Source organism: Suricata suricatta, chromosome 3, assembly GCF_006229205.1.
Source record: "Suricata suricatta isolate VVHF042 chromosome 3, meerkat_22Aug2017_6uvM2_HiC, whole genome shotgun sequence".
NCBI classification, from domain to species: domain Eukaryota; kingdom Metazoa; phylum Chordata; class Mammalia; order Carnivora; family Herpestidae; genus Suricata; species Suricata suricatta.
In genome coordinates, this window is record NC_043702.1 from 172,377,304 (window position 1) to 172,390,753 (window position 13,450).

At 39.1% G+C, this 13,450-nt stretch overlaps 1 protein-coding gene across 1 annotated transcript in view; it reads left to right on the plus strand.

The window, feature by feature from the left end:
• Positions 1-12,166: 12,166 nt before the first annotated feature.
• Positions 12,167-13,450, plus strand: part of LOC115287190 (olfactory receptor 10T2) — a 7,592-nt gene continuing 6,308 nt past the window's right edge. Inside the window, exon 1 of the mRNA XM_029933440.1 lies at positions 12,167-13,130. Coding sequence (XP_029789300.1) covers positions 12,167-13,130 — 964 coding nt within the window. The remainder of the gene's footprint in view (positions 13,131-13,450) is intronic.

Consider the following 13,450-nt stretch of genomic DNA (forward strand, 5'->3'; position numbering starts at 1 on the left):
ATTGGTGGGAAAGCAAACTGGTACAGCCACTCTAGAAAATAGTGTGGCGTTTCCTCAAAAAATTAAAAATAAAACTATCCTACAACCCAGCAATAGCATAATTAGGGATTTACCCAAGGGATACAGAAGTGCTGATGCATAAGGGCACATGTACCCCAGTTTTCATAGCGGCACTTTCAACAGTAGCCTAATTATGGAAAGAGCCCAAATGTCTATCAACTGATGAATGGATACAGGAGATGTGGTTTATATATGCAATGGAATACTACTTGGCAATGAGAAAGAATGAAATCCTGCCATTTGCAGCAGCGTGGATGGAACTGGAAGGTATTATGCTGAGTGAAATAAGTCAGTCAGAGACAGATATCACATGTTTTCACTCACATGTGGATCTTGAGAAACTTAACAGCAGACATGGGGGAAGGGAAGGGAAAAAAATAGTTGCAGAGAGGGGGGCAAACCATAAGAGACTTTTAAATACAGAGAAAAAATGGAGGGTTGATGGAGGGGGGAGAGAGGGGTGAAAATGGGTGATGGGCACTGAGGAGGGCACTTACTGGGATGAGCACTGGGTATTGTATGTAAGCAATGATTCACGGGAATCTACCCCCAAAACCAAGAGCACACTTTACACACTGCATGTTAGCCATTTTGACAGTAAGTTATATTTTTAAAAATAAATAAATAAATAATCAACAAATAAAAGCATGCGCTGTGTGATTTTAATTCTTTGATGTGAGTTGAAATTTACTTTATTGTCCAGGGTATAGTGACTGTCTCTGTGCCTTTGAAAAGGATATACATTCTGCAATTGTTAGATGAAGGATTTTGCTAATTTTTTCCTAAATAAAAAGCCTTAACAGTGTTCATTGTTTCTGTATCCTTACTAATGTACTCTTTTTTTTATATCACTTACCAAGAAAGGGTTGTTAAACTCCCCACAATGACTGTGGATTTTCTATTTCTTCCCTGAGATCTATTAGTATTTATATACATGTTACATAAATATTATATATTAAAATTATGGTAGTTTCCTAATGAATTAAACTATATATATCATAAACAAAAGTCCTTTAACATTGATAATGTTTTTGCCATAGAGTCTCAAAATCACATTTTAATACTGCCAGCTCTATATTTCTTTGTTTGGTCTCTGTAAGCCCTGAGTATTTCTTTTTTATCATATTAGCCAAATTTTACTAGTTTATGCTGTAATAATAGACATTTCTAAATTCTAAATGATTTACAACTTCTAAGGTTTGTTTCTTGAGCATGGTGTTTTGAGTGTCTCCACTTCTGCATTAGGCTCTGTTTCCTCTTTTCTGCATTCCAGGCTGAAGAAATTGCCCTTATCTGTGGCCAGCCATTCTCATCAAAGAAGGGAAAGGGGCCATTAGATCTATGTTGTAGTTCTTAAAGCTTCTGCTAAAATGTGCTCCACACCAGCTTTTACATTTCCTAGCGAAAGCAAATCTCATGGTCAAGTTTGATGTCAATGGGACAGTTGAGCACACTGCCCCCACAGGCAAGCACTGCAGACCAAAGGGCTATGCACAGAGGCGTCTAATACTTTATTTAATTCACGGAGGAATTAATATCGTGCTGATGTTCAGAATACACATATTTACTCCAGATCTTTGACCCTACCTTCTTCCCCAGAAAGCTGACTTGTATCCGTTGCAGTAATTGGATATAATTATGAAGGATATAAAAACTAGGAGGCCGCTAACCCCAAGTAACTCCATTGTCTGTGTGATTCTCCTATGCCTTGAATTTCCTCGATTTTAATGTGTCATTCATTTTCCATTGGGACCTCGACTGATGCTATGACTGGGAACAGAAATGACTTAAGAAAAAAACGTGGGGTTCCAGAATAAAGTCACTTCTCTAAGAGTACACAGATAACCTCCTTGCTAGTGTGAAAAGGGTGCGTTCATGCAGATGGCTGACACCCCTTCACGTACTCAGGCAAGCACCAGTGTGGCACAGTTTGGGCTGTGGTGGGAGAAGGTAGCATCAGGCAATCGTGTGCTTTAGCTCAGATGCACAGCAGTCACAGTGACTATAAAGAATTTGTAAGCTCCTGGCATTTTTACAATTATAGAGAGTGAACACAGACAAAAACAAAGTTATGAGTAATGAAGAGACAATTTAAAAGATATGTGGAAAGTCAGAACGCCCTCTGAACAAATTTGAAGGAGTCCACATCATGTGGAGTCTCGGGACAGCTATCACAAATGGTGGAGTCTACAGACTGGATGTGTATTTAGCTTTTAAAGATAAACCTGACTAAAGTTCTTATGCTGAATGAGACACGAGACATGAGACATGAGACATGAGACATGGGATGAATGCATTGCAGCTGATCTAAGTGAGGCTGAGATCTTGATCCTCCAATTCCCCTAAACCACCCTTGTCTGTTGAGGAAGATACCACCCCCACCCCACACATCTAAGGGAACCAACCGTCCTCTGCATAAAAGACTCTGTGGTTACACCTGGGCCAGTTGCCCCATCACCTAACAGACCCCCAAAAGGAGCTAGATCACAATGCAATCTGGATAGAGGGGTAGAAGGCCAGCTCTGAGGTAGCTTAAATACACAAAAACCAAAAACCTATCAGTCTTGCCAATTTGTATCAGAGGGAGTTAGGAGGTCATGTCCCTATGCAGGAAAGATTTATGAAGATCTTAAGCCAAAGGAGAAGAAACATCAATTTCAATATCATTATATTTGTTGATACAGGAGCACTCAACTGGGATTCAGAATTTAATATGTTGACTCATGCATCCAGAAATGGCATCGTCTGCTAGAATAACTAATTGAAGCCTGAACTAAATATTGACATACGGTTAATAAATTAGAAATGCCACAGTTTTTGTAACACACCATAAAGGAATCCAAAAGCTCTTGGAAATGAATGAGCTAATGTAGAAACACTAACACAACCTCCATGTTCAACACTAACCACCATCACCCAGGGGACCTGGTTGCATTTGCAGAATGCAGTGGTGAATATAAACCTCCTTAAAGAGTTTTGCAGTGTTCGCTGTTGTAGACTAGAGACAGTGGGTCAGAGTATTCAGGAGAATGGAGGCCTGGGGGCCACACAAAACTGTCAGAAATAAGGTGGGGGCAATGAAGCTGGTTAGTGTTATGAACTGCAGTGATCTGTGGAAACGGCCAGTCGACCAAGGGATTTCTAGCAATAAAATAGATGAAGAGCCAATCAATACACTGATCATAGTCTATGTCTGATGGATGGTTTTGCAAGTTACCTGTAGAGTAATTCAATGGCCTCTTACCTAAGTTTCAGAACAGCACCAATTCCCAAACCTGAAACTCCTTGATTGTGAAAGAAGATCGGTAATTTTGAAGAAAGATACTTCAACATGGTCACAATTGTATCCTGAAAATCTTGACCCAATAATTCTCAGAGGGATCTCCGTTTACCAAAGGGCCTGTGCACTGGATAAAGGAAAATACCCAGACTTTGGGGGGAGGGTTCTTAGATACTGTCTAGGTACACCCCAGGAGACCCAGAGTGCCTCTATGATCTCCTGGTCAGATTAGGGACCAATGGAGGTCAGATATTAGATGAAGTCTTGGTTCAGGTCTGCCAGGATTTGAGGCTATTTGAAACTGGGGTCAGGCTCTGAGAAGGCCTGCTGGTCTATTTCTTGTTTGCCTTCATCTTATTGTATTCCCTTTGTGAATCTCAACTGAAAAGCTTGGGGAGCTCCACAGCCCACCACTCCGTGGTGGTCTTTTGTCCTCCAACTCCATGAGTCTCGATCTCTTGACTTTTTGGTAGTCTCTTCCAAAATTGCCAGTGGATGATCCCCATGTACTAGAACAATCTCCCAGGTTTCTTGCTTTTCCTGGATTCTAATCCTTAGGGTCCTGATGTCTTCAAGCCAATTTTTCTCCAGTATTTTCTGTTCTTTTTCTGGTTATTCCTAGTGGGTGGGTTGAGTTGAAATTTTCTCATCTATTATTCCCCAAAGAGGAACTCCTATTTTGTTCCTGTTAACTGAAGTAGATGTTTTGAAGCATAAAGTACACAGATCATAAATATATGGTTTGATGAGTTGTTACAACTAAACGCACCAGATAAATAAATTAAACATTGTGAGAACATCATAAGCCTCCACTGTGCCTCTTCCCAGGCTTCATCCTCCCAAACCCGTCCTTTACCTTGGCTTCTGTCATGATAATTTTCACCCTTTTTTGGTCACTACAATGAAATTATCTGTGTCTGGTTAATTTCTCAACATGTCATGTATGAGACTTTGATGTTTCACTTTTTCAGAGTATCTGTAGGTTTACAGAAAATAATGCGTAAAAATACAGAGTTCTCATATGCACCCTCCCCAGCAATACACACAGCATCTGTTATTACTAACATCTTAAAGTATTGGACTACATTTGTCAAATTTAGTGGGTTTTTTTAATGTTTATTTCTTTATTTTGAGAGAGAAAGAGAGAGAGGGAGCACATGAGCGAGGGAGGGGTAGAGAGAGGGGGAGAGAATCCCAGGCAGGCTCTGCACTGAGAGCACAGAACCATGAGAGATCCTGACCCAAGCTGAGGTCAAGAAGCAGACACTTAACTGACTGAGCCACCCAAGCAGCCCACATCTGTCAGGCATGCTGAACTGATATCAATGCATTAGCATTAACTGACGTCTATAGTTTAAATTGAGGTTCACGCTTTGTACTTTACAGTTCTACAGGTTTTCACAATGTATAATGCCTCACATCCACCTCTGTAGTGCCATACAGAGTAGTGTCAGCTCCTAAAAACCCCCAAGGCTCCACCTTTTTATCCCTCTCTACCTTCTCTGAAGCCCAGACAACCACTGATCTTTTCACTGTCTCTATAATTTTGTTTTATCCAGAATGTCATGTAGTTGAAATCACACAGTATATAGCCTTTGCACACTGGCCTTTTTCACTTAGCAACATGCATTTAAGGTTCTTCAGTGTCTTTTCATGATAGAACAGCTTCTTTCCTTTTCTATTTGTCTATTCCTTCACCAAAACCATGCTGCCTTCATTACTGTTACTTTATAGTAAGTCTTGAAGTCAGGTAGCATCAGCCTTCCAACTTTATTCCTCTCTTTTAATGTGTTTTAAAATGTAAATTTATTTTTATTCAGATGGACCAACAGATTAGGAGGCACTTGCCATTGAAAAGAGAGCTTATTATAGTTCCTACAGCAGGAAAGGGGATAGAATGATACACCATACCACTCAGGTCAATACACCAACTCAGTTGGGCCACAGACAAAGAAGATAAGGGGGAATGAGAAAGATCTCCCTTTCCCCCCTCCACCTTTTTATTTGGTTTTCATGGGAAGGAAAGGGCAAAGCAGGGTAAGCAGACTAAGCAGGTTTAGGACTGCCCAGTTTGGTAATTTCAGAGAGCTCCTGAGTGTGGAGTCATCTCTGTTGTCTGAAACTTAAACTTGGGATAACCAACAAAGAGAAATGATGTAGAGCTTGAAAAAGCAGACACTTTAGGAGTATCTGCCCTAGATTGTTTTGTTTGGACATGAAAGTCATGCTCTAGGAAAAGTCATTTGTTATCTCCAGAAATTGGAATTCTTTAAGCCTCGGAGGGCAGTCTTTCCCTGGTCAAGGCCCCAGATGTTAAAACAATAGATATAGAAATTAGAAAATGTAGTTAACATGCAATACTGTGTTGGCTATTCTGGGTCTTTAGCCTTTCCATATAAACTTTATAATCAGTTTCTTATATACATAAAATAACTTGCTATAATTTTGAATGGGATTACCTTGAATTTATAGATCAAGTTGGGAAGAGCTAACATCTTAACAATATTGGGTTTTCCTATCCATGAACATAGAATATTTTTTTACTGATTGAAGTCTTCAATTTCTTTCATCAGTACTTTAAAATTTTATAAAATGGACTTTTGTATATTAACTCTGTATCCTTCATCTTGGTTTAACCCCATCTGTTACATCCAGGAGTTTTTTTCTTTTTGTTTGTTTTGTTTTTTAATCTATTTTTTAGAATTTTCTATGTAGACAATCATGCACTTGTAAAGAGATGTTTTTCTTCTTGTTTTTAATTTTTATAATTTCTATTTTGTTCTTATCTGGAAGCTAGGCAGGTTTCCTTTCTCCAAAGATCATCTATATTTCTGTCTGGCAGATCTTTAGAAGAACTGCCCATTTAGATTCTCTATAAATTTACCAATTTAAATCCACTATAAATGAAATTCAGAGCTCAAATTTCTTAGACCAAGTGGAGATGCAAATTTGAGCTGCAAATCAGAACGAAGACCTACTGTTCACAACCTCTCCAAAATGGATTTATTTTCCCCACCCTGACCGATGCCTTTGTACAGCCTTGAGGCAACTTTCCCATTAGTACCTCATAATAGTGAGCTAAGGGGGGTTAGGGGAGCTTAGTTCTGCCTTATGCTTGTCCTCAGGCACCATCCTTAAGAGTTAGAGCTTAAAGTAGAAGATCTACTTGTTGGCTCACATGTGGTGAGCACTGGATTTTAATTTCAAACAGCCTCCTCCCGTGACCTCTTCAAATCAGCATTTTGGGTTTGTCATTCCTTCCAGATAAGTCAATGTCCTCAGAGTGAAAGGAACTTCCAGCATTCCCCTCATCTTTCTAGATTCTTGCTTTCTTTCAGATTTTGACCTGAAAGTTCCTGCTATGCTGTCAGCTTGTCAATATATTTTTAAATTTAAAAAAAATCCCCCAACAATTTTAGTTGTTTTCAGAAAAATGATTTGCTTGAGTATCCAGACTGGTTACTACCAGAAATAGAAGTGCTCAGTGTTCCTCCTCACTTGTTTTCCCTTGAATGTCCTGACATGAAAGATATAGTAATTTCCACTTAGCTTTCCTATCTCCAGTTTTGTTCATAAACTCATGGGATGAATCTCAGCCCTGCTTCTGTTTGAGGATCTTCATTGGGCAGTGACCATATTTCTAGCTGTTCTGATGTTCACTGGCACTTGTTTCAGTATGCCTCTTGTTATGCATGTATCTGTCTTCCTACTAAATTAGAATGATCAGTGTAGTCTATCTTTGAGTCACTGCAATACCTAATGCCATGCCTTCCTAATCACCTCATTCCATGCATGAATGGTTGCTGAATAAAAGTCTTTCCCTCACATTAATTCCATGAAGGACATTTAAAAACCCAGTTGTCTGACTTATATTCAGGCTTCAAGAAGATGGAGATTTGCTACATAATCACCAACCCCTGTCTTTACCTCTTACATTTTATCAATCAGGCTTTGTGTAAATCACAGGGTTGGAAAACTTGGTTTTTCTTGACGTCTCAGTGTTTTGTAAACTTTTTGTCCATAAGTAACTAAACTCCTCCTATGCTAAAAGAATAGTTATTTACCACTTTAGTGCTTTACAAAGATGGAAGGTTTTTTTTTTTCAATCTGAATTATTCTCTTCAGGTATTAGATAAGATGTCCTTGTCTAAGTTCAGCCATGTATTTTCTCTCTCCCATTAGCTCCACTTAAGTCTCAAAGGGCCCTAGTCCTTAGAATCCCAAAAGGCTGTAAATACTCTCCAACTTAATTATGAAATCTGAGTTGACATATGAATATTTTCAACCTCTTATTTAAAGCTCAAAAAGGTTTGGACATCTAAGTGTCTAAACACTTTATGAAATGTTTCAGTTCATTTTTTACCAATTACTTCTTCTTTTAAGACAGATGTCATGGCTTTTACAAGTGACCTTCTTCTACTTCTGCCTTTTTCAACATTTGAAAGACCTGCAAGACTGTGAGCCACTAAACTCAAAGTCTTATGTCAACTTTCTTGATCACTTGACATAAGTGGGTAAGTGGGTCTTCTTTGTCAATAACTGTCTAAAGAAGGAAACATTTTCCACCAAGGATTTCAAATTTGAATGGATTTGCAATATAGTTTTATTATAGAAAAAATTCTGCATCCGAGTAAAAACTTTATTTGCTTTTTTCTTGAAATGAAAAAAACACCCATTCTAATTGTGTGTGCATACACACACAACAGAAACACATATGCACACATTGCACACATCACATCAAATTGGAATTTAAGGAAAGGTATTAAGCAGGCTGTGTTTTAGCTTATGGGCAAATAATAAATTGTATCATTTATCTTGAATGTATCATAGATAAGCTGCTATATAACAATTACCACTTCAGACAGCTGTGAAAGTAGGCGATTAACTAGTTGTTACTTAACCTTCTAATTTCTGTATAAGTCTAATTACATGAAGTAGAAGTTGGGGTTTTGATTTTTTTACTTTGCTTTTCTGTTTGGAGTGTCATTGTAACTACTGTATTGTAAATGATGGAAAATAATTGCATATGTTAAAAAAATAAATTGTGTTATATTCAAAAAAATTCTATTGAATCTGAAAACAAAAAAAAAAAAAGAAATACTGAGAAATGAAGTAAGAGAAGTAACAGAGGCGGGGCAGGAAAGTACATCAGCATAGATTTTTATTTTTTTTTAAAAAGGTGACTTTGAGAATAATAGAAAACACAGGAATGATATAGATTATAATAGAAGAGCAAAGAGCACATTCTACAGGAAATAAAATCACAGTCTATGAGAAAGCTCAGAAACAAAAGGAGAATTAAACCATGCATCACTTACTAAGCTTTTGTTTATAGAGCCTATTATGTGTCCGGTAGTGCGGTGGGCACGGCAGATCATTCAGAACACATTGCTATGGCCTCTGCCTCAAAGAAACAGTGATAGAAGGTGTGTGTGTCATGTGTGTGTGTGTTACTGTATACATTATATACTATATATGGTGTTATGTACTACGTTCTATATACATTCTGTACAAATGTAGTATTATATACTACATTCTATATATATCTATACAATATATAGTATAATGTAATATATTGTGTGTAATGTAATGTAATATATAGTATTTAGTATAGGATATATGGTGTATATAATAATCTAAATATATAGTATATAGTACTCAGATAGATAGACAGATAGATAGTACTACAAGATAATATCCGACCTATTCAACATACAAGTATGATTTCAAGATCTCTAAATGTTATGAAGAAGAAAAGCATCTATGTGTATTCTAATAAGGAAGGTTTACTGGAGAATGTGAGACATGATGGGGATTTGAATACAGAAAACAACAGGCTATGCAAGCATATGAAACAGCATGAGAAAACATAAACACTGTATTTGTGGCCAAGAACAGGGATGATCTTAGATATAATCAAATTCTTGCTTGAATCACAGAGAAAGAAGCTGATGCTTCAGGGAGCTGGTGAAAGCACGTTGACTCACAGAAGTGTCATTAACATTAAGCAACATCCTCTTGACCTTCCCTAACGTTGAGTGTGTTCACCGTATCTCTGACTTACCTTGCTCCTATTCTTTTTGTTCTTTTTTCTCACCTCTTAATCCAAGGATTAGAGATAATAAGTCTCATATTATAAAATTTGATAATCAGAGGTGCCTGGGTGGCTCAGTCGGTTGGGAGTCTGGCTTCGGCTCAAGTCATGATCTTGCAGTTTGCAAGTTTGGGCCATGCGTTGGGCTCTCTACTGACAGCTCAGAGCCTGAAGCCCATTTGGATTCTGTGTCTCCCGCTCTCGCTCTGCCTTTCCCTTGCTTGTGCTCTCTCTTTCTCTTTCAAAAATAAATAAATATATTTAAAAAATAAAATTTGATAATTCAAAAAATTTTGAAAATTAAAATCGGATTATTCTAGAAAAGTCAGAAATGGCAAAATGAGTTTTACTTGAATTAGCAGCATGGGATCTTGCTTGCTTCAGTCCCTTGGAAAAAGTTGCATAAAATGGCAGTGGCATGAGATATAGAGAGCAGGAAGTAGATTATAAGTTTAAAGACTTAAATTTGGGTACTGACTCCACTACTGGGGAATATTATTTAGTTGTTTTATATTCTATTCAGATAAAAAATGTTGAACCTATGATAAACTAAAAAGTATGCTTTATTCTAAGGACTTAGCTATTAATTAAAAAAAAATCATCCCTCCCTATAGGAAGCCAATTATCTATAGAGGGAGCCAAACATAGGAGACGAGTTCAATTTAATACTGTAATTGAAAAGACTAGGATGCTTCCAGGTTGTTCTGCTCAAGAGAAGGCACTTTGTGCACACACATAACCTGTAACAAGGACCCCAGACACTTGTGCTATCTACTGGGTGGTGAGGTAGCCTCTTGTTTTCCGCAAAGTGCCTTATACAAAGGGAAAAGGTTATGATGACAGATGTGTGGAACCACCTAAGCAAAGGAGCCTCAGCAGAGATGATAAGGAATGAACCTGTACAAGTGCATCATGTCAGGCTACTTGTTACACTTTACAGTTGTTAGAGAAGCCAACAAGTTGAGAGATGTTGAGTGGTACAAGGAAACCTGGTCTCCTAAATTTCTGAACTGACTCAGAAAGTGAGGTGATTAGGGCTCTGGATGTTACTGGAGTTTGAAACAGGTCTTGTCTTAACTGAACTATGCACTGGTAGAAAGGTTTCCAAGGGTGTGATGCAGAGAGAGACCTGGAGAGATGGTCCATTGCCAGACTCCAGCTCCAGGAAGTCCAGGGTGCCCTGAAGGATGGATGGTGTCAGCTAAAGGGACCAAGAGAGACTCGGCTTCTTTCTGATCACTAGGCAGGCATCCCTCCACTGACCAGAGAGTCAGCTTATTTTATTGAAAAAAAAATGTATGGGGCACAAAACAAGATGCAATTGCCTTAGGCAATGATTTCTGATGACAAATTCTTTGGCATGTAAACGTTTCCCAGAACATAGTGCTTAGCACATGGGGAAGGAAGTGATCTTTAGCATTCAAATACAAGGTAATGTTTTTAGCATAGCAAAGGCAAGAGTTAGTTCTTTGTGAGCAGGGGTCAATAGCCTGTTTTCTTGAAAAACAAGTTTCTTGAGAAATGTAATATTTGTTCCTATAATCACAAAAGAAGAAACTCCTATAAGTTCCTTCACAATGTCTGATGTTGATCAGCCAGGGGTTGGTGTTCAAGCAAAACCTGAGTGGGGGTTGAGTGGGTGTAGATGCCGGTCGCCATCTGATGGTGGGAGGCCTTGCAAACCTGCCTTACTTTAGAAGTGGCTCCCAGCAGTCCGTGGCCTGAAGCAAATCAGTGCCTGTGAGGTCACTGCTCTGCCTCTGACAACAAAAATGCCACAAACAGGCCCATTCAAAAGGAACAGTGGAAGCGCATTTCTGCATCACAGCAAGAGCAACCTGCCTTTCCCTCACCTCACCAGCCCGTTCCCAACCCTCCAGGATGCCTTCGATGTAGATCAAAGGATGAGTTGGATTTTCAGACTGTTCACCAGGAATTGTCCTTGAACTTAAAATAATAATAATAATGTTTGCCTTTATCATTGTACCCATCTGCTGATTGTATTTGGTCGCCGCTGACATGCTTTCTTGCTTGCCCCCTTCCCAACAGGTCATCCACTATGACTGACTGATGTCAAAGGACAGGCCATTCAATTCGACTGCTGCCAATAATCATGTGCACTGACAGATGTCATAAATTACATGCATAATTTAGATATGCAGATATTCCAAAGGGCATTTTTTTATTTAGGAAAAATAATAACATCACATTCAGAAGTAGCAAATTATTCCTATTTCTGTTTGGACAGTAGCCAAAAAGAGGTGGAGACATTCTGGGCTACATAAAAGTGAAGCATATTTAGAATCCTCAAATTAATTATTGTTAAATATTTGGAAAACATAAAAATATATCAGAAAGCAAACCCACCTCTAATCTTGTTATGAATATGGCTTCGTATCTTGTTTGTTCTCTTATAGTAGGAGAGTGTTTTCATATCCTCATGTAGTCTTTGGCAATATCAAACTTGCTTCTTTGGTTGGTTCTTTTAATCTTTGTGTATTTCTCTAACATAACTAATCATTCTCCCATTGCTGGAAATTAATAATTTCTTTCTCAAAATCATCAAAAGGAATATCTTTGTCCAGAGAGAGAGAGAGAGAGGGAGAGATCTATCCATATTCTGGGCCTGAAAATATGATACTGAGAGTAAAGGCATCGGGAGAATGTTCTTACTACAAAGATGGTTATCATTTTGTCTTCCCCAAACTCCTTCACAGAAGGAAGTCATCCAGATGCAAGGCTTCAACAGGACCACTGTGGTTACACAGTTCATCCTGGTGGGCTTCTCTAGCCTGGGGGACCTCCAGCTGCTGCTGTTCGCCATCTTCCTCCTCCTGTACTTGACAATCCTGCTGGCCAATGCCGCCATCATGGCTGTCATCCGCTGCAGCAGGGCTCTCCACACTCCCATGTATGGTTTCCTCTTCATCCTCTCCTTTTCAGAATCCTGCTACACTCTTGTCATCATCCCCCAGTTGCTGGCCCACCTGCTCTCAGCCACCAAGAGCGTCTCCTTTGTGGCCTGTGCCACGCAGCTCTTCTTCTTCCTTGGCTTTGCCTGCACCAACTGCTTTCTCATTGCTGTGATGGGGTACGATCGCTATGTGGTGATTTGCCACCCCCTGAGGTACATGCTCATCATGAACAAAAGGCTAGGGTCCGGTCTGGTTTCCCTGTCTGGAGTCACGGGCTTCTGCATTGCTTTGGTGGCCACCAAACTCATCTCTGACATGCCTTTCTGTGGTCCCAACAGGGTCAACCACTATTTCTGTGACATGGCACCTGTCATTAAGTTGGCCTGCACAGACACCCATGTGAAAGAACTGGCTCTATTCAGCCTCAGCATCCTGGTGATCATGGTGCCTTTCTTGCTAATTCTTATCTCCTATGGCTTCATCGTTAACACCATCCTAAAGATCCCCTCAGCTGAGGGAAAAAGGAAGGCCTTTGCCACCTGCGTCTCCCACCTCACGGTGGTCTTCGTGCACTACGGCTGTGCCTCCATCATCTACCTGAGGCCCAAGTCCAAGTCTGCCTCAGACAAGGATCAGTTGGTGGCAGTGACCTACACTGTGGTCACTCCCCTACTCAATCCTCTGGTCTACACTCTGAGGAATCAGGAAGTGAAGTCTGCCCTGAAAAGGGTTCTGGGGAAGCCCTGTAGCAACCACGGCGATCTAACAAAAAATCCTAAAAGTAATGAGGATCTACCTGCTATATTGTCCAAAGTCTGGTTAAAAAACAAAAATTAAAAGAACAACAAACTCACACTTAGCCAAAAGAAAAAAGCATAATTTTTTAAAGAGAAGATAATACTCAAGTTGAAAGGTGACCACAGTTGGAAATGGCCCAGATCTATGGCTCTGCAGCGGTCATAACATAAGGCTTACGTGAACCTAACATTTTATTGTAATCATTAGAACTACAAATACTAAATAGAATTGATTTTATTTTATTTTTTTATCAACTAATATTAATCTGAGATATATTTCCTTTAAATTTTTATATAATTTTTT